Here is a 21,115-nt window from a genome sequence, read left to right on the forward strand (position 1 = left end):
TTGCCTGAGAAAGCTGGAAACTTTGAGCAAAACCACTCAAACTGCTGAGTACAAGGAGTGTGAAAAACAAATGCTTCTAATCACCAACACATTCCTCACTACAGAATAACTTTATCTGCTTGTGTATCAAAGCAGTAGGAACAGAAGGGATAAGAAAGTTACATTGTTTGACAGAGATAGCAGTTATTGAGAAGTGTTTTGGAGTGTTCCAGTGAAAAGTTGCTTTTGATTTGCCTGAATTATTAGCAATTTGCACATGCAGAGTAGTTTAATCAGAGATATTTTTAACAATCTGCCTATGTCCCAAATTAAGATAGGCTGCATGACTAACATGATTGCAGACAAAAAAAAAAAAAAAGTTTTATTTAGTTAATGTCTTTGTTTTGCTCAAAAAGAATTTGAAGAAAAGCTAGCTGAAGACTCAAAAAGTAACATCAATTTTTTTTAAAGTATATCAGAATCAGAAAGCCTGCTAAACAACCAGTGGGGCCACTGGACAATTGAGATTAAACTAAAGGGATACTCAACAGTGATCAGGCCATTGAGGAGAAACCAAATGGATTCTTTGCATTGGTCTTCATGGCTGAGAATAAGAGGGAGATCTAAGCCATTCTTTTTAGGTGACAAATCTGAGGAGCAATTCCAGATTGAGGTATCATTAGAGGAGCTTTTGTAACAAACTGATAAATTAAAAAGTAATAAGTCACCAAGTCCAGATGGTATTCACCCAAGAGTTCTGAAGGAACTCATATGTGAAATTGCAGAACTACTAGCCACAGTATGTAACTTATCATTTAAATCAGCTTCTGTACCAGATGACTTGAGGATAGCTAATGTGATGCCAATTTTTTTTAAAGGTTCCATAGGTGATCCTGGCAATTACAGGCCAGTAAGCTTAACTTCAGGACCAGGCAAATTGACTGAGTCTATAGTAAACAGAATTATCAAACATATAGATGAACATGATTTGTTGGGGAAGAGGCAACAGGTTTTCTGTAAAGGGAAATCATGCCTCACCAATCTACTAGAATTTTTTGACGGGGTCAACAAGCATGTGGACAAGGGTGATTCAGTGGATATAGTGTGTTTAGATTTTCAGAAAGCCTTTGACAAGATCCCTCACCAAAGGCTCTTAAGCAAAGTAAGCTGTCATGGGATAAGAGGGAAGGTCCTCTCAGGGATCGGTAACTGGTTAAAAGACAGTAAACGAAGGGTAGGAATAAATGGTCAGTTTTCAGAATGGAGAGTGGTAAATAGTGCTGTCCCCCAGGGGTCTATACTGGGATCAGTACTCTTCAATGTATTCAGAAATTATCTGGAAAAAAGGGGTAAACAGTAGGTGGCAAAATTTGCAGATGATACCAAACTACTCAAGATAGTTAAGTCCAATGCCAACTGCAAACAGTTCCAAAGGGAGCTCACAAAACTGGGTGACTGGGCAACAAAAAGGCAGATAAAATTCAGTGTTGATAAATTAAAAGTAATGCACACTGGAAAACATAATCCCAATTATACATATAAAATTATGGGGGTCTAAATTAGCTGTTACCACTCACAAAAGATCTTGGAGTCATTGTGGATAGTTCTCTGAAAACATCCACTCAACGTGCAGCGGCAGTCACAAAAGCTAACAGAATGTTGGAAATCATTAGGAAAGGGATAGATAAGATGACAGAAAATATCATATGGCCTCTATATAAATCCATGGTATGCCCACATCTTGAATATTGCTTGCAGTTCTGGTCGTCCCATCTCAAGAGAGATATACTGGAATTGGAAAAGTTACAGAAAAGGGCAACAAAAATTATTAGGGGTAGGGAACAGCTTCCATATGAGTAGAGTTTAATAAGACTTGGACTTTTTGTCTTGGAAAAGAGACAGCTAAGGGGGGATATGATTGAGATCTATAAAATCATGACTGGTGTGGAGAAATAAGGAAGAGTTATTTACTCCTTCTCAAAACACAAGAACTAGGGGTCACCAAATGAAATTAATAGGAAGCAGCAGGTTTAAAGAACAAACAAATGGAAGTATTTCTCCACACAATGCACAGTCAACCTGTGGAACTCTTTGCCAGAAGATGTTGTGAGAGCAAAGACTATAACAGGGTTCAAAAAAGAGCTAGATAAGTTCATGGATGTTAGGTACATCAGTGGCTATTAGCCAGGATAGGCAGGGATGCAAAACCGTGCTCTAAAATGTCCCTAGTCTCTGTTTGCCAGAAGCTGGGAATGGGTGACAGGGGATGGATCAATTGATGATTATCTGTCCTGTTCCTTCCCTTTGAAGCACCTGGCATTGGCCACTATTGGAACACAGGATACTGGACTATATGGACCATTGGTCTGACCCAGTATGGCCATTCTTATGTACAGTAAAGAGTATGTATGTATAGTATGTACTATAGTAAAGAGATGTGATAGTGGTTTATTTAAAGTTGTAGAAGAGATAGTAGGATAATGCATTATTTGAGAAACAGAAAGTCTTATAATTTAAGACTGTTGAGCAATGCATACCCATCAAGGGGAAAAGTGTTGTGCATGCCACCTTAATGCAGGTATCTCCTGACTTTTGGGTGTTAAACAATCTTAATATTCTCCACTTTGGGGTGATGAAATAACAAAAATTTTGCACATACACATCAATTTGCATCCTAGAATCTCAAAATAGCTTACTGACAATTAACTAAGCCTCAAGTCTCTGTGAGATGAGTAAGAGTATGACATTAATTTTTCAAACATGGAAATAGCACAAAAAGGTTAAGAGATTTGTTCATGGTCAAATGGGGAAAAGCCAGAAAGAGGATCCGGATTTTATGATTTCAGTGCTCCAATCATCACACTACAACTCAGACATCTAAGTGTGATTTCTTCTCTGCCAGCAGACAGATATAGAGCACCTATCATAACTTTTGAGTTGTCTGAAATTTACAGAGGTCTACAGTCTTGGATATAACGAATACATAAACAAAGGAAAGACTGTGTGTCTCTGAAGCATACTGTCAAGGTCAAAAACCCTAATAAGCATTAGGTCTGTGGAATAATAAAAGAAATTCACAAAAGCTCCTCTCTTGGTATATTCAAATTCCTTCTAAAAACCTCAGTTCTCTTGTCTTGTCTATGACAAAGTGGAGGAGGTAACAACATTAAAAACAATTAAAAATAAACAAAAATAGAAGCATTGAGATCTGCAGATACCTTAATCACAAGATCTTATTGTCATGCTTGTCCCTCCTCACAACAGTGCCTGTTAACAGCTTTCAATCACCATGTCATGTTCAATTTAGAGTGCACTCTCTCCAGCACAGGTACTAGTTCTTTATTTGCACATTTTTGCCTACTTAAAAAGTATACTAATGCTTTTAATATTGTGATGCAGAAAAATAAGACCATTCTTTGTACCTTGGAGCAGAAGTAGGGTAAGATCCATTGATGATGATGTTGCTGCTGCTGCTTTCTGAAGGGCTGGAGTTAACAGCAAGTTTGCATCGATTGTATATAGTCTAGAAGACAATGAAATCATCATGTAAACAACTATTAGGAACAAGGTGAAACAGTTATTGAAAAAAACAAGAATAGGGATACAAATCAAATTTGGCACCAAAATTAAGTGAAATGCTAATATTTCCATGGCTTTTCACTTTTAATTCTTGTAAGGCAGGTTTAAAAAAAAAATTCCTAAGTATTTGCATCCCAGCACTTAATTAGTGCATAAAAAAATTGAGAGTGAAATTGATGAAAAACTGACCAGAAAAAATTGATTTCACTCTATTAGTTCATTGTTCAAGTTGAGAGAAATACTAAAATTAACAACATAAATAGTGAATTTTAAAATTCAGTTAGCTGATTTTAAATATATTTTTAACTTGACAGAACTAACAGGACATTTTATTCAACTTTACAATTTTTAAAAGATGCCTTTTTAATTGAAAATTCTTTGTCTTATAGAGATATTTTCTACTGATTTACACAACTGTATTCTTAGTGTGTAGTGTATTTTGTGATTTTTTTTTTTTAAATAGAGCAATAACGTACTAAGCTTTACAAAAATGGAAAACCTTACCGTACTAACATCCAGAGGCAATATAAATACTATAAGAAAACAAAGATACCAAGCCAGCAGGGTTGCTATGATCACAAGTCTATGTTGTTTCTTGAAGTCTCCATACCGATGAAGTATGAATAAAGCCAGAAAAAAGACAAATATTATCTCAATGCCCAAAGCTGCACCACTCATTATTATATATTCACTCCAACCAGCCAATGCAGCTCACTTATGAAAGTGGATCATAACTGTAAGACAAAAACACATTTCATTACATTAAAACAGAGGTCCTCAAACTGTGGGGCATGCCCCCCTAGAGGGGAGTGGAGGGGACGGCCAGCCCCACTGGGGGAGGGGAAGGAGCACCACCTAGCCCCACTCCACTCCCAGCTTTGCTCCGGCCCTGCCCACAGCCCCATTCTCAACCTGCACCCCTGGCCATGGCTCCATTCCTGGCCCCCTTACCCCACTTCACACCGCGCCCCTGCCCCGAGCCACGGCCCTGCTCCCAGCTCCAGGGACGCTGGGGAATGTGGACAAGGGTAAGGGAGGGTGCAATCCTGAAAAGTATAGGGACCACTGCATTAAAACCTCTAGAAGATACATATGAAATAAATGAGCTCTGAATGCTCAAACTATGTTTCTATGGAAGCTTACTGACACACACTTTTTAAGTTTATATAAGAACAGCGTAGATAAATCATATGACTTTCAGAAGGATCCTACTTTTCACCTAATTTTCCATATAGTTTTACTGAGGCAGGTGACCAAGTCATCTGTCCAAAAACTTCCATGGTGAGTCAATGGCACAATTGGTATTGGACACTAAGATTCACCTGGCTTACAGTCATTTACTATAATCACAAAACAACACATTGTCCCACAGTTCTGTTAGAAAAAATAATGCATTCCTCCAGTCACATTTTGTAATATATTTATAAGGCTCCCCCTTCTCGGTCTCAAGTACTTGATATCAGATAGCATGAGTGACAACTTCTTGTTCACTAGATGAGAATATAGCCCTAACTTTTCAATTCGATTAACAGCAGTAACAATCCAATACGAAATTCTGCTCTTATTTCTAACACTAAAACATACTATTTTACCTTTATTTATCTCTAGCATAAGAAACTAGAGAGCTTGAACAAAGAAAAAAAAAGATTTGGTAAGATACCAATTTCATTTTCAGCAAGATATTGAGAATTTTTAAAATTAATGCTATATACCTTGATCGTATATTTAGTTATTTACTAGAGACAAAGGTGGGTGAGGTAATATCTTTTATTGTACCAACTTAGGTTGATGAGAGTGACAAATTTTTGAGCTTACACAGAGCTCTTCTTCAGGTCTGGGAAATGTACTCAGGGCTTGTCTACATTTACAATGCAGCTACACTGCTGTTGTGCTTTAGTGAAACCGCTACCTATGCCAATGGGAAAACTGCTCCCAACAGCATAGGTATTCCATCTCCTCAAAAGGTGGCAACTATATTGACGGGAGAAGCCCTCCCATCAACATAGTGCTGTCTACTCCAGGGGGTCAGGCCGGTATGACTATGTCACTCATGGATGTGACTTTTCCATACCCTGTATGCGACAGTTATATCAACTGTAGTGTAGACCAGCATTTTTCAAATTTTGGATCGCGACCCAGTACTGGGTCGCAGCATGTCAGGCACTAGTTAATAGTCCCATAGGTGGTGCTGCTCAGCTAAGGCAGGCTAGTGCCTACCTTTTTCCACAGCCCAAACCCCTCATCCCCAGCTCTGTTGGGTTGCAGGCATCAACAATTTTCTTCAACTGGGTCACCAGAAAAAAAGTTTGAAAACCACTGCTTTTGGCCATGGTTCAGAGTGTTACAGCTAAATACAAGGTAGAACAGATTGTTTAGCAGAACTATTTAACATATTTCAAAGGACCAATCAGGGTGAAGCACCCCGTTAACATCCCTTCAGTCATAGGGAGGCGAGGAAAGGAAAGGAATGGGTGTGGGAGTTGTTAGTGGGTTATAGATTGTTGTAATAAGCCATAAATCTACTGTTTATATTCAGTCTATGATTTTTAGTGTCTAGCAAAGTTACAAATTTAAGCTCCCAGGCTCTTCTTTTGAAAGCATTGTGCAAGTTTCCTTTGAGGATGAGGACTGATATGTCAGATATAGAGTGATGGTGTTCACCCTTAGGTGATGTGATGTTTTTGTCTTTTATCATTTTTCTGTACGAGTTCATTTGAGAGCAGAGTGATTGTCTGGTTTCACCCAGATAGTTGCTACTAGGGAATTTAGTGTACTGGATGAGGTACACCACACATTGTGATCAGAGCTTTGGAACAGAGCGCAGAGCTGGAGCATGGAGCAGCTCCGGAGCAGTGGAGCTGCAGGTTTTTGCCTGGAGCTGGAGCGGAGCCGGAGTACAGCTCCAAAGCCCTGGTTGTAATAGGCATGTATAGGACCCATGGATCTTGAAAGGCGTATTTTGGGGGTGTTAATCATTGTAGCAGCGGAGATGCATCTGCAGGTTTTGTATCTTGTTCTGGCAGGGCCTGCTGCCACTTTGACTTGGTGTGTGCTGGTCTCTGGGGAACTTGCTTCTGGGGATGAACTTGGAGAGGCTGGGGGGTCTGAAGGCCAGAAGAGGGGATTCAGGAAAGATTTATTTCAGGATGGGGTCCCTATCAAGTATGGGTTGTAGTAGTTTGATGATACCCTCTATGGGTTCCAAGTGGGGTGATAAGTAACAACTAGGGGTGTGCAGTCATAGTGTTTTTCTCCTCCTGTACTGAAGCAGGTCCTCTTGGGGTATTTAATTTAATGGAGTAGCATTACTTTTTATCAGTATCTGTGTTTTCTCACTGATGCTTACAGGTTTTAATACAATGGAAAAATCTACTGTGTTTCATCATATGTAATTTCAGTACAAGAAAAAAAAAACAGCAACATGATAGAATTTAAAATCCTTCCTTCTCTTCCATCTCTTCTAGATGCTCTTCTATCCTGTCTTCAAACACAACTGTCCCTTAAGAACATAAGAACAGCCATACTGGGTCAGGCCAAAGGTCATTCTAGCCCAGTATCCTGTCTTCCAACAGCGGCCAATGACAGTGCCCCAGAGGGAATGAACAGAACAGGTAATCAAGTGATCCATCCCATCACCCAACACCCTGCCCCAGCCCTGAGACCTCTCCCACCCTCCGAACCCCTCGGTCCCAGCCCAGAGCACCCTCCTGCATCCCAAACCCCCCAGCCCCATCCAGAGTCCACACCCCAAGCCGGATCCCTCACCCCCTTCCCAACCCCCCTGCTCCAGCCCAGAGCCCCCTCCCACCCTCTCGAATCCAGCCTGTATCCCCAACCCCCTCATCCACGGCCCCACACCAGAGCCCACACCCCCCAACCGGAGCTTTCACCCCCACTCCCAATTTCATGAGCATTCATGTCCCACCATACAATTTCCACACCCAGATGTGGCCCTCAGGCCAGAAAGTTTGCCCACCCTTAGGCACTGATGGACCTATGCTCCATGAACTTATCTAGTTCCTTTTTTGAACCCTGTTATAGTCTTGGCTCCTCTGGCAAGGAGTTCCACAGGCTGACTGCGCGTTGTGTGAAAAAAATACTTCCTTTTGTTTGTTTTAAATCTGCTGCCTATTCATTTAATTTGGTGACCCCCTAGTTTTTGTGTTATGAGGAGTAAATAACACTTCCTTATTTACTTTCTCCACACCAATCATGATTTTATAGACCTCTATTATATTCCCCACTAGTCGTCTCTTTTCCAAGCTAAAAAGTCCCAATCTTATTAACCTCACTCGTATGGCGCCTGTTCCATACCCCTAATCATTTTTGTTGTCCTTTTCTGAACCTTTTCCAATTCCAATATACCTTTTCTGAGATGGGGCGACCACAACCACATGCAGTATTCAAGATATGGGTGTACCATGGATTTATATAGAGACAATATGATATTTTCTGTCTTATTCTCTACCCCTTTCCTAATGATTCCCAACATTCTGCTAGCTTTTTTGACTGCTGCTGCACACTGAGTAGATGTTTTCAGAGAACTATCCACAATGACTCCAAAATCTCTTTCTTGAGTGGTAAAAACTCATTTAGACCCGATCATTTTATATGTATAGTTGGGATTATGTTTTCCAATGTGCATTACTTTGCCTTTATCAATATTGAATTTCATCTGCCGTTTTGTTGCCTAGTCACCCAGTTTTGAGAGATCCTTTTGTAGCTCTTCGCAGTCTGCCTAGGACTTAACTATCTTGAATAATTTTGTCCCTTACATTCATCAATCTTTTTTTTGCTGTGCTCACTTTTCCCAGTTACTTATTCTATGTTAGAGGAAGGCATCAATATGATGCCATGTGATGGAAGTTGTTTTTACAGTTTTTTTTTTTAAATCTAGAAAGCTACACACAAAAAACCTACAATAAAAGAACACAGACTGCAAAGACAAAAGTTACTCAAAAGTTATGAAATTCAGAATTGAGGTTGTCTATGGAACCTTAATTTGGCTCCTTATGCATATGCATTATGAGTTTTTAATTACATTATCACATACTACTTTGACACAGAAGTCCTGTCTCATTCAGTGAGCAAAGGGTACTCACTTAATGAGCAGCTATTCAATATTTTGTTTTCTCCTTGTTCAACGTGTGGCCCACGCCTTAGTGAACATTATTCAAATGCTGCTTTGAAGACATAATTATGGATTTCTTCATGGGCTTTTCTAAGGCACTCATCACTATATTATCTGACTGCTTCACACGCATTAATTTGTTTTCATAACACTCTTGTGAGATGCATGGGTATTATTATCCCACTTTAGCAACTGGGAAGAAGAGGCAGATTAAAGTCAGAAGTGTCAACTAATTTTGGGTGTCCCCATTTGAGACATCTAGGACCTGATTATTCGGCATATTTAGCATTATAAAGCATTTTAAATGTCCAAAGCACAACTCCCACTGACTTCGGTTATGCACTCACTGTTTCAGCACTTGTGCAAATCAGACCCTAAAGGTCTCAACTTGGACACCCTGAAAATGAGGAACAAAATTAGTGACCATCTGGGAAAAGTTTGGTTTAAATGACTTGCCTAGCATCACACAGGAATTCTGGGGCAGAAGCAGGGACAGAATCCAATTCTTCAGAGCAGCATTTAACTGCTTAAGCATAAAACCATCCTTTCTCTTCCTGCAAGCCCTTTCCTCATTCACTACACACCTTCTGTCTCCTATGGACAATTGTCTCCTTCACTACCCAACCCTGATTCTTCCTGTCACTGAGTAAGACGGGGTCCTGTGGAAAATATAGAATCACAAGACAGGAAGGGACCTCAAAAGGTCTTCTAGTCCAGTCCCCTGTACTCAAGCAGGACAAAATATTTTCTAGACCATCCCTGAGAGGTGTTTGTCTAATCTGATCTTAAAAACATGCAATGATGGAGATTCCACAACCCCTAGGCAATTTGTTCCTGTGCTTAATTACCCTGACAGGAAGTTTTTCCTTATGTCCAACCTAAACCTCCCTTGCTGCAATTTAAGCCCATTGTTTCTTGTCCTATCCTCAGAGGTTAATTAGAACAATTTTTCTCTCCCCTCCTTGTAACAACCTTTTATGTACTTGAAAACTGTTCATGTCCCCCTGCCTCAGTCTTCTCTTCTCCAAACTAAACAAACCCAATTTTTTCAGTCTTTTCTCATAGGTCACGTTTTCTAGACTTTAATCATTTTTGTTACTTTTCTGGGGACTTTCTCCAATTTTCCCACATCTTTCCTGAAATGCGGTGCCCAGAACTGGACACAATACTCCAGTAGAGGCCTAATCAGCATGGAGTAGAGCAGAATTACTACTTCTTGTGTCTTGCTTACAAGACTCCTGCTAATACAAACCAGAATGTTTGCCTTTTTTTTGCAAGTGTCACAGTGTTGACTCATATTTAGCTTGTGATCCACTATCGCCCCCAGATCCCTTTCTGCAGTACTTCCTAGGTAGTCATTTCCCATTTTCTGTGCGTTCCTTCCTAAGTGGAGTATGTGGTATTTGTCCCTATTGAATTTCATCCTATTTACTTAGACCATTTCTCCAGTTTGTCCAGATCATTTTGAATTTTAATCCTATCCTCCAACGCAGGACAAAGCAGGGGTTCTCAACCTTTTTTTTCTTTGTAAGGCCCAGCCCACGTTCTATAAAAACCTCCAGGACCCAGTGTGTGTTGGGGGGAAGAGGCGCACCTCAGGGCTTCAGCTGCTGGGTGAAGACAGGGCATTAGCCCCACAGTGCACCGAGGCTGCAACTGCTGGGCAGGGGGTCCTCATGCATTGGCATAGCTTGATTTCTATTTTGGAAGTGTAAGGCCCAGCTGGGCTCAGTTCAGCTCCACATGGAGGGGCCCAGGGAGGGAGCACCACTTCCACCCTCTGACTCACCTCAGCAGACCACCCAGCTTGTTTAGGTTGGGGGGGGGGGGGGTGCAACTAAAAATTATAACTCAGGTCAGAGGGCTCAGTTCAAAAAGATTGAAAACTGCTCAGGGTGCAGACAGGCGGTTAGCTAGGGGCTGTGTGCAGGCAGGGGGTAGCTCCGGGTGCAGGGAGAGAGGCAGCTATGGGCTGTGGTTGCTCCTCTGAGGACTTTGCCAGCGCAAGAGCCAGGTCCACCCGTTCAGGTGGCTCTTACTACTTGTGCAAGCAGTCAAAAGGGGGCTGGAAGCTGAGGAGCAGCCTCAGCTCTGGGCACCAGCAGAAGGAGGAGACCGCAAAGCACGGCAGCTGCCCATTCCATGGCATCAGCCAGAACAGCAGCCGCTCTGCACTGCCCAGCTCCGACTTCCCGGCTCCAACCTGGCTGGGGCCTCGGGGTCAGGGAGGGGAAGAGAGGGGCGGGGTGGAGCTGCCCCCAGGACTGCCCCACTCTGGGTAAGGCACTTCAGCTTGAAGGGGTTCCTTAGTATCAGATGACTGAAATTCCCAACACTTGAAGAATTTTGAGCCCTGATGACAGAAGTAGCAGGGCAGAGGACCAGCAGTGAATCACTCTGCAGGGTACAAATGTTGCCTTCTTAACATTTCAATCAGTTCCTTCAATTGCACAGAGAGAGATGCTGCCATGATGACAAAGTTTAAAAATTCAAGACTGAAGAGAAAAATATATATTTCCTTTTGTCTAAAAAGTTACCATTTACCAGGATTCTTCACGTTTGAGAGTAAGAAGATTGAGGGATGTCCCAAAAGAAAAGGTACGGAAGGCTGCAATCAGAAGCACTTTGTACAAGGCCAGTGCCAAAAACATCAACAGGAAGTGTGTGGACACACATGTGCACATATAAAACAGAAGAGAGGACTTATCTATGCATACCAAAAATGGTCAGTAAGAGACATCACTGAATAAATAAAATTTATATTGCAGAGGAGAATTTGCCGCTATTTAGGAAACAAGTTCTGGAATTCTTGTGAATCCAAAAACAGATTCTCTCCTGGAGGCCAAATCCAAGCAAAAATGCTTTGCCAATATGTGTAGAGGGGATCAGGTCACTGTTTTACGGATACAGTACAGACCCATTTACGCACGAATCCGCTTAACACACAGTAGTGCCATGCCTCCCAGTGCTACCTATTTAACACGCAAGACTTGTTAACACGTGGTACAGGAACTTGCTATGTAGCAGTACAGATTTGCTCACTAACTCACTGACATAGAAATCGACAGGAAATGCGGAGTGGAAATACGTTGTACGTCTTTACCGATATTGGTAAAGACGTATCACGCACACTTAGTCATTGTCACGCTAGAGAGATATATAATATATAGTAGTTATATAGTAATATATACACACACACACACACACACTACATTAGAAAATTTTAATTTTCTAGGCCTAATATAACGGCAGAGGGCAAGCGTTCCTACACCATAGAAGAAAAGCTAGCTGAATAGATCAAGTAAATAGCGGAGAAACCCAGACTAAAGTTTCAAAAGATATTGGTTTCAGAGTAGCAGCCATTTTAGTCTGTATCCGCAAAAAGAAAAGGAGTACTTGTGGCACCTTAGAGACTAACAAATGTATTTGAGCATAAACTTTTGCGAGCTACAGCTCACTTCATCGGATGCATTGGGATTGGGATTGCCGAATCTACTCTCCGAGGATGGTTAAAAAACGAATCTAAACTGAATAGCTTTGTACAAAATACTGATTCTGCCGCAGGGCTTAAGCAAAAATGTGTGTGCTATTCAGCAAAACCCAAAACAGACAAACCCATGAACACATGGTTTGCTCAGTAATGGCTGAAAGGAATGCCACTAAGTGGGCCAATTCTTCAAGCCAAAGCAACAAAATTTGGAAATTTAAGGGGGATGAATCATTCCAAGCCAGCAAGGGGTTTGTAACTCATTTTAAAAAGCTTCATGGCATAGCACAGATATCGATTTCTAGAGAAAGCCGATCAGCTGATGAATTGGCCATAAACATGTTTCCCGCCGAGTTAAAATCTATTTTACAAAATGAAGTCTACCACGAAGAACAACTTTATAATTGTGATGAAACAGCTTTATTTGCAAAACTGCTACCTGATAAGACTCTAGCCTTTAATTACGAGACACAAAAAACAGATGGATTTAAAAAGATAAAGATCGTGTGACTCTTCTTTTTTGTAGTAATAAGACGGGCACCCATAAGCTTGCCCCTCTTCTCGTTGGCCGCTTTCATAACCCTTGCTGCTTTAATCACCTCAATAGAGCCAAACTGCCAGTAATATATGCTAACAGCAAAAATATGTGGATGACGAGACACATTTTCGACGACTGGTTCCACAACAGCTTTGTTCCAGCTGTTTGTAAGCATCTGCGGTCGAAGAACTGGAAGCCAAAGCACTTTTTCTACTTGACAATTGTCCAACCTATCTTCCAGCTGAATCACTGGTATCGAGCGATGGAAAAATTTGAGTGCTATACCTACCATTCAACACAACATCAAAAATTTAACCCTTAGACCAGGGCATTATTCAGAATTTTAAAAATAAACAATTATCGATGGGAGCTGATTTCAGCAATCATGTCATGCACGTCTTCAGGCATTTCAGAATTCCTGAAACAGTTAAACATGAAGAAAATTATTTATTTAGTTAAAAAAGCTTGGGACGGAGTAAAACAAAGTCCATTGAAAACTGCTGGATGAAGGCTCTCGGTAATGTTTTTTCTGTCAAAGACGGCTCAGACTCTGAAAACTCCAGCAGTGGCACAGATTCAGAGCCAGACTTTGAAGGATTTTCGAAAGAAGACCTCCTACAAACACGCACACAGACAAAAGAGGATAAAGGTAAATTTCTCTTTCAAATGATAAAATATTTTAGTTTGGATACGTCACCGGAAATCATTACAGAGTAGCTGGAGATGCATGAAGACTGCCCGACTTCAGAATTTCTGTCCGAGTTAAAAATATTAACAGGTTGCGAGGCTATGTTGGACCGCAAAAGTGATGGTGAGGATGTAGTTGAAAAGGTTAAAATTTGGCCCACAGAAGCCCTTAGTGCTGTAGAAACTGTTGTAAGATTTATGGAGGAGCAAAAAGCAGAAAATATTGAAATCATTCATCTGCGGCGAATGACAGACTTCATAAGAAAGAAAGAAAATGAGAGCCAGAAAGAGCAGAAAATAACATCTTTTTTTCTAACTGAACAGTAGACACTTTTTTCAGCATGGCCCTCTTAACCAGCGGTCCGTTAACATGCAGTCGTGATGGCTTGACTCCCAACATCCGCGCGTAAACAGGTCTGTACCGTACAGGAACTCCTCACTTAAAATTGTCCCGGTTAACGTTGTTACGTTGCTGATCAATTAGGGAACATGTTCATTTAAAGTTGTGCAATGCTTCCTTCTAACATCGTTTGGCAGCCGCCTGCTTTGTCCACTGCTTGCAGGAAGAGCAGCCTGTTGCAGCTAGCTGGTGGGTGGTTGGAACCAAAGTGGACAGGCAGCCCCCCTATCAGCTCCCCACTCGCCTAAGTTCCCTGTACAGCAGCTGCTCAGCAGGCTATCAACTGCTGGCAGTTCAGCTGTCCCTCCCCCCACTGCCATGTGCTGCTCCTGCCCTCTACCTTGGAGCTGCTCCTCAAGACTCCTGCTTGCTGTGGGGGGGGAGGGGAAGAAGGGGGGGCTAATGTCAGGGTGTCCCCCTCCCCCCTGCTCCTGCACCCCACTTACCCCATCTTCCATAGAGCAGGGGAACACACAGACGGAGGGAGCTGCTGCCTTAGGCAGCAGCTGCAGCTTTGGTCAGGTCTCTGCTTGCTGATCTAATTAAGAAGCCAGTGTACTTCTGACCCCGCTCTTCATACTTAAAGGGGAAATGTTTCAGAGTAACAGCCCTGTTAATCTGTATTCACAAAAAGAAAAGGAGTACTTGTGGCACCTTAGAGACTAGACAAGCCATTTACAACACACACTTTGCTTCTCTACAAAAGAAAAAGGACACTAAACTTTCTAAACTACTACATGCCACAAGGGGCCACAGCAACGGTTCCCTCAACCCACCCAGCAATATTGTTAACTTATCCAACTATACTCTTAGCCCAGCAGAAGCAGCTGTCCTATCTCGGGGCCTCTCCTTCTGCCCCTCTACCCCCACGAACATGATACAGTTCTGTGGTGACCTAGAATCCTATTTTCAACGTCTCCGACTCAAGGAATATTTCCAATACACCTCTGAACAACATAGTAATCCACAGAGATCTTCCTACCAACACTACAAAAAGAAGGATTCTAGGTGGACTCCTCCTGAAGGTTGAGACAGCAGACTGGACTTCTACATAGAGTGCTTCCGCCGACATGCACGGGCTGAAATTGTGGAAAAGCAGCATCACTTGCCCCACAACCTCAGCCGTGCAGAACACAATGCCATCCACAGCCTCAGAAACAACTCTGACATCATAATCAAAAAGGCTGACAAAGGAGGTGCTGTTGTCATCATGAATAGGTCGGAATATGAACGAGAGGCTGCTCGTCAGCTCTCCAACACCACTTTCTACAAGCCATTACCCTCTGATCCCACTGAGAGTTACCAAAAGAAACTACAGCATTTGCTCAAGAAACTGCCTGAAAAAGCACAAGAACAAATCTGCACAGACACACCCCTGGAACCCCGACCTGGGATATTCTATCTACTACCCAAGATCCATAAACCTAGAAATCCTGGGCGCCCCATCATCTCAGGCATTGGCACCCTGACAGCAGGATTGTCTGGCTATGTAGACTCCCTCCTCAGGCCCTATGCTACCAGCACTCCCAGCTACCTTCGAGACACCACTGACTTCCTGAGGAAACTACAATCCATCGGTGATCTTCCTGAAAACACCATCCTGGCCACTATGGATGTAGAAGCCCTCTACACCAACATGCCACACAAAGATGGACGACAGGCCATCAAGAACACTATCCCCGATAATGTCATGGCTAACCTGGTGGTTGAACTTTGTGACTTTGTCCTTACCCATAACTATTTTACATTTGGGGACAATGTATACCTTCAGATCAGCGGCACTGCTATGGGTACCCGCATGGCCCCACAGTATGCCAACATTTTTATGGCTGACTTAGAACAACGCTTCCTCAGCTCTCGTCCCCTAATGCCCCTACTCTACTTGCACTATATTGAGGACATCTTCATCATCTGGACCCATGGAAAAGAAGCCCTTGAGGAATTCCACCATGATTTCAACAATTTCCATCCCACCATCAACCTCAGCCTGGTCCAGTCCACACAAGAGAGCCACTTCCTGGACACTACAGTGCTAATAAACGATGGTCACATAAACACCACCCTATACCGGAAACCTACTGACCGCTATTCCTACCTACATGCCTTCAGCGTTCACCCTGACCACACCACACGATCCATCGTCTACAGCCAAGCTCTGCGATACAACCGCATTTGCTCCAACCCCTCAGACAGAGACAAACACCTACAAGATCTCTGTCAAGCATTTTACAACTATAATACCCACCTGCAGAAGTGAAGAAACAGATTGATAGAGCCAGAAGAGTTCCCAGAAGTCACCTACTACAGGACAGGCCTAACAAAGAAAATAACAGAACGCCACTAGCCGTCACCTTCAGCCCCCAACTAAAACCCCTCCAACGCATTATTAAGGATCTACAACCTATCCTGAAGGATGACCCAACACTCTCACAAATCTTGGGAGACAGGCCAGTCCTTGCTTACAGACAGCCCCCCAACCTGAAGCAAATACTCACCAGCAACCACATACCACACAACAGAACCACTAACCCAGGAACCTATCCTTGCAACAAAGCCCGTTGCCAACTGTGCTCGCATACCTATTCAGGGGACACCATCACAGGGCCTATTAACGTCAGCCACACTATCAGAGGCTCGTTCACCTGCACATCCATCAATGTGATATATGCCATCATGTGCCAGCAATGCCCCTCTGCCATGTACATTGGTCAAACTGGACAGTCTCTACGTAAAAGAATAAATGGATACAAATCAGATGTCAAGAATTATAACATTCATAAACCAGTCGGAGAACACTTCAATCTCTCTGGTCACGCGATTACAGACATGAAAGTTGCTATATTACAACAAAAAAAACTTCAAATCCAGACTCCAGCGAGAAACTGCTGAATTGGAATTCATTTGCAAATTGGATACAATTAACTTAGGCTTGAATAGAGTTTGGGAGTGGCTAAGTCATTATGCAAGGTAACCTATTTCCCCTTGTTTTTTCCTACCCACCTCCCCCCCCAGACGTTCTTGTTAAACCCTGGATTTGTGCTGGAAATGGCCCACCTTGATTATCATACACATTGTAAGGAGAGTGGTCACTTTAGATAAGTTATTACCAGCAGGAGAGTGGGGTGAGAGGAGGTATTTTTTCATGCTTTGTGTGTATAAAAAGATCTTCTACACTTTCCACAGTATGCATCCGATGAAGTGAGCTGTAGCTCACGAAAGCTTATGCTCAAATAAATTGGTTAGTCTCTAAGGTGCCACAAGTACTCCTTTTCTTTTAACGCTAAGTGAGGAGTTCCTGTATCTTTAATGGAAACACCTGAGACAGGAATGGTGGTAAGCTTACATCATGGTGTCCCCATTTCAAGAAAGTGATGGTTTAAGGCCAGCCAGATTATATGCATGTCCTTTTTTCTAAATGCTTTATGCAAATACAATCCTAGTGCCTTTTGACACTGGGTGCAGGAGAAGGATCTTGATGGGATAGGCACATGTGCCTAGGAAGATCTTAGTCTGATTCAGGTGGAAATCCAACACACTCTGGCAGGAATCTTAGATTCGTCTCTGTCACCACCTTACCCTTGTAAAACTTAGAATAAGATGAAAGTCATTAAAACATGAAAGCTCATTTACACTGCAAGCTAAAGTTACTGCCACCAGGAAAATTACTTCACATGTCAGAAAGTTAAACTCAGCTGAAATGACTGGTTCAAAAGGAGTCTCCTTCTACCAGGAATACATTAATACCTCATGACAAAGAGAGCTTTCAAAAGTACCAGACCTGTACCAACCTGAAAACGGAACTATGGTCCTCTGTCCTGTCAGTAGCCTGTCTAGCTAGAAGAGGTATCCTAGGTTGGGATAGAATGACGTGCCCTGGCTTTGAATGAAAATCTCAGCCTCAGGAGATTGGTTTTGACCATCTGCAACATAGCCAGAAGAATTAACTCCAGAAGAATTTTAATATCTAGAGACTTCTTGGGCTTGGTCTACACTTAAAAATTTTACTGGCATGGTTATATCAGTTAGGAGTTTGATTTTTTTTTTTTTTTTTGCTGACATAGGTATGCCAGTAAAAGCACTAGGGAAGCCACAGTTTTATCAATATAAAAGTGATTAAGCTATACCAGTATCAACATTTATATACTAGTATAAATGTCAACACCAGGAGGGATTTACCAGCATAAGTATACTGGTTCCATTAAAATGGCACACGTTTTAGTATAGACCTGTTCTTGGTTTCTCATTTAAGAGGCATCGGTCACTGTTCAGAGGAACTTCAGCTGTATTTCCCCTCAGTGGTACAGCAAAGGGCACCCACTCTCAGGCTTCCAGTTACCCAGCAATTGCACTTTTGAGTAAAGACCCACATCTCACTCCCTTCTGATTGGGGTATCACCAGACTTCACAATTCCCTGCTTTCACTGTGTTATTCCCAGCAGAGACAGTCTGCCCAGGCTCAGTGAGACTGACTGCCCATAGTCATTGGTATCACCACACCTCTTTTTATGCAAACCTATTTTATTATTAGGCTAAAAGCACTAGAGAGAACACATTAAAAACAACAGAAGCTATACACATGCTAATAAGCTTACCAGACATCACCTGAGCTCTGACATGGGTTCTGGCAGGAGCAGCAGTCTTTCAATGCCCCACCCAAGGGGTTTAACTTTATGGTCACAAATTCATCACAAAAAGAAAAGGAGTACTTGTGGCACCTTAGAGACTAACCAATTTATTGTTACTCCTTTTCTTTTTGCGAATACAGACTAACACGGCTGTTACTCTGAAAATTCATCAGTTTCAACTGATCACAAGCACGCCATTTTATGGGGCCTCAGTAGACCAAGTCCTTCCAATCCTACTCTAAAAATGGAGGCCCTCCATGGTCATCAGAGTCCTGTCCATTTACGGAATCAAGGAGTGGCCCTGAGCCAGTTTAAACCAGGCTCTTTATCCAAAAATCCTTTCTTTGTCTGTTGGTCCCTGGAGAATCCAGTTTGAACTACTAAATGCATACCTCTCCAGGATGGCTTCAAAGGGCTGATAAAGTAAGTACGTTAGCATCCCCCTCCTGCTAGAGGACATACATACAAAGCCACAACAACACACTGAATTGGGGTTAATACCTTCGATGTACATTAAGGTTTAATTGAATTCAATAAAGTTTATCTTAAGTCAGAAGGTGTGTTCGGGTAATACAGGATATTGTCAGTCTGTCGCAGTACCTACTGGTTAATTATAAACTACAGGAAAGAAAGAAAAATTGCATATTAGTCTGAGAAACTTTTTTTTTTAAATCCTCAAAAGAGTTCAAATCTTAATATCTGAATCAAGTTAAAAAGTAAATAAAAAAACAAACAATCTATTTCCTTATTGCATACTGCTTTATTTCCAAAGAGGCAAACAAATAGTAAATCTTTTATAAAGTAGGAATCAGACAGATGGGAAATAGGAAAAGCTCCTTTACCCTTTCACATAAAATTCATGGTTTGGAGGGATAAGTTGGTAATGACTTACACAAGACTTACAGCTGTTATCTTACTGTGCAATGAGATTTAACATGAACTGGACAGAGCCGACAGTTCCACATAGTTCTGTTCTTTTGTGAGCTTATTAAATTTTTCTACATAATCAATCAGCCATTATAAAATGAATCCAGTGTGCAACTGATCAGGCTGGATACAAGTTGTTGACTGGGAGAGAAATTGCCAAAAAATATTCAAATCCGAGTCATTTCCCCCTTCATCACCAATATTAAAACATATTGTTAGGACAAACATGATGAAAAATTGCATTACTGAAATGTAAATCTCATATGAAACTCCACAAAAGATTTTATTATGAAGGTTTTAGTAAGAACCTTGCACAAAGTCTGAATGGATGTGATTAATGATCCAATTAAAACACTTGGGTGGAGTAGTTGAGCTCTACAAAGGTGCTTTAGAACTGCTTCTGAAAAAACAGAAAAGCCTTTCAAAGGGAAACAGAACAAATCCTTTTGTCAACATGGTGCCAGACTTCCTGAACCACAAACCCTCTCTTTGTTGCCTGTGCTTCCCCACAGAAATATTGCTAAAGCAGACGTCAGCAGATTTTACAAATAAGTAGCTATATAAAATATGCTAAACTCGACTAGTCAATCACTTTGTCAGTACCTTGGAGAAGTAACCTAGTAATTTGTAATATGACTAGCACAAAAGCTCATGCTCAAATAAATTGGTTAGTCTCTAAGGTGCCACAAGTACTCCTTTTCTTTTTGCGAATACAGACTAACACGGCTGTTACTCTGAAACATGACTAGCACAATAACTCTCTCTCTTTGGGAACAAGAAGTTGACAGTAAAACAGAAAATAATCTGACTGTAAGCTCTTTGGCGCAGGGATCTGTCTATTTGTCTTTAAGCATCTGACACACTTTGGGGCAGAATAATAAATGTTATTCAGCAGTTGTGGGTCTTGGAAAGATAGGGAAAATTGGTCGACCGCAGAATAACCACACTTATTTCTTACCTCCCAAAAAACCCTCCAAACCTATCCTGAGAGCAGACACAGCTCAGTTTTTAAGGTCCCATCTGAAGGGTGCCTATTATTCAGACATTCTGAACTTTATAAGTGCGTCTTCCTTTCTGAGCCCACTTCGTTTGTGGGGCCCGGCATGGAATACAGGCCTGTGCTCTGGGCCCAGAGATCACCCGGGGGGGGAGCAAGATATCGCCACATGCCGCCCCCCCCACCGCCATGCCGCCCCCTTACGCCCCCCCTACACCCCTCCCCCTACCGCCGTCCCGCCCCCGTACACCCCCCGCTGTCATGCTCCCTTGTGCCCCCTTCCCGCCCTGGTGACACAAAACTGGCCCCTCTCTCCCAAGGCCGCCCCGCACCCCTGCCAGGAGCTGCTCTCTGGCCGCAGCGCGGGGAAGGGGGCAGCTGAGGGGAACGGTGTCTGGGGCGATCCCTCAGGAACAAGCCACCCCGCTGGCTCACCTGGGGCTGAGCCACTCTCTCAGCACCGGGGCCTCCGCCGGCCTCTGCCCTCCTCCATCCTCCCCCTGCTGCGGCTGCTGCCCCGGGCGCCTGGCTCCGTGAGCGATGGCCCCGGCCGAAGCGGGGCTTCAAACTGCGCCACAGCAGCCGGCCACAGTTCCCTTGAGGCCCGGCTTCCTCCGTGTCACCGCGACTGGGGCAGCCGGTTCCCCAGCGCCTGACATTTCCCTTTGGACAATCGCTCGCCGTCCAACCACGTCATCGACCGACGCCCAGCCGGGCCGCACGGGCTTCTGGGTAGGCCGACTCCGGCGCCGCTGAACGAACTAC

At 42.7% G+C, this 21,115-nt stretch overlaps 1 protein-coding gene across 3 annotated transcripts in view; it reads right to left on the bottom strand.

Moving 5' to 3' along the window:
• Window positions 1–21,074, bottom strand: part of LMBRD2 (LMBR1 domain containing 2) — a 56,549-nt gene extending 35,475 nt beyond the window's left edge. For 2 of the 3 annotated variants that reach the window (XM_073343755.1, XM_073343754.1), the window contains exons 1-3: window positions 20,786–21,074; window positions 4,063–4,292; window positions 3,402–3,502 (exon numbers count right to left, since the gene is read on the bottom strand). In XM_073343755.1, the coding sequence (XP_073199856.1) occupies window positions 3,402–3,502; window positions 4,063–4,236 (275 nt within the window). In that variant the 5' untranslated portion in view covers window positions 4,237–4,292; window positions 20,786–21,074. Of the gene's footprint in view, window positions 1–1,556; window positions 1,642–3,401; window positions 3,503–4,062; window positions 4,293–20,785 lie in introns of those variants that run through there. The other variant, XM_073343756.1, reaches the window with a different exon arrangement.
• Window positions 21,075–21,115: the final 41 nt, after the last annotated feature.

The sequence above is a fragment of the Lepidochelys kempii genome, chromosome 5 (assembly GCF_965140265.1).
Source record: "Lepidochelys kempii isolate rLepKem1 chromosome 5, rLepKem1.hap2, whole genome shotgun sequence".
Lineage (NCBI taxonomy): Eukaryota > Metazoa > Chordata > Testudines > Cheloniidae > Lepidochelys > Lepidochelys kempii.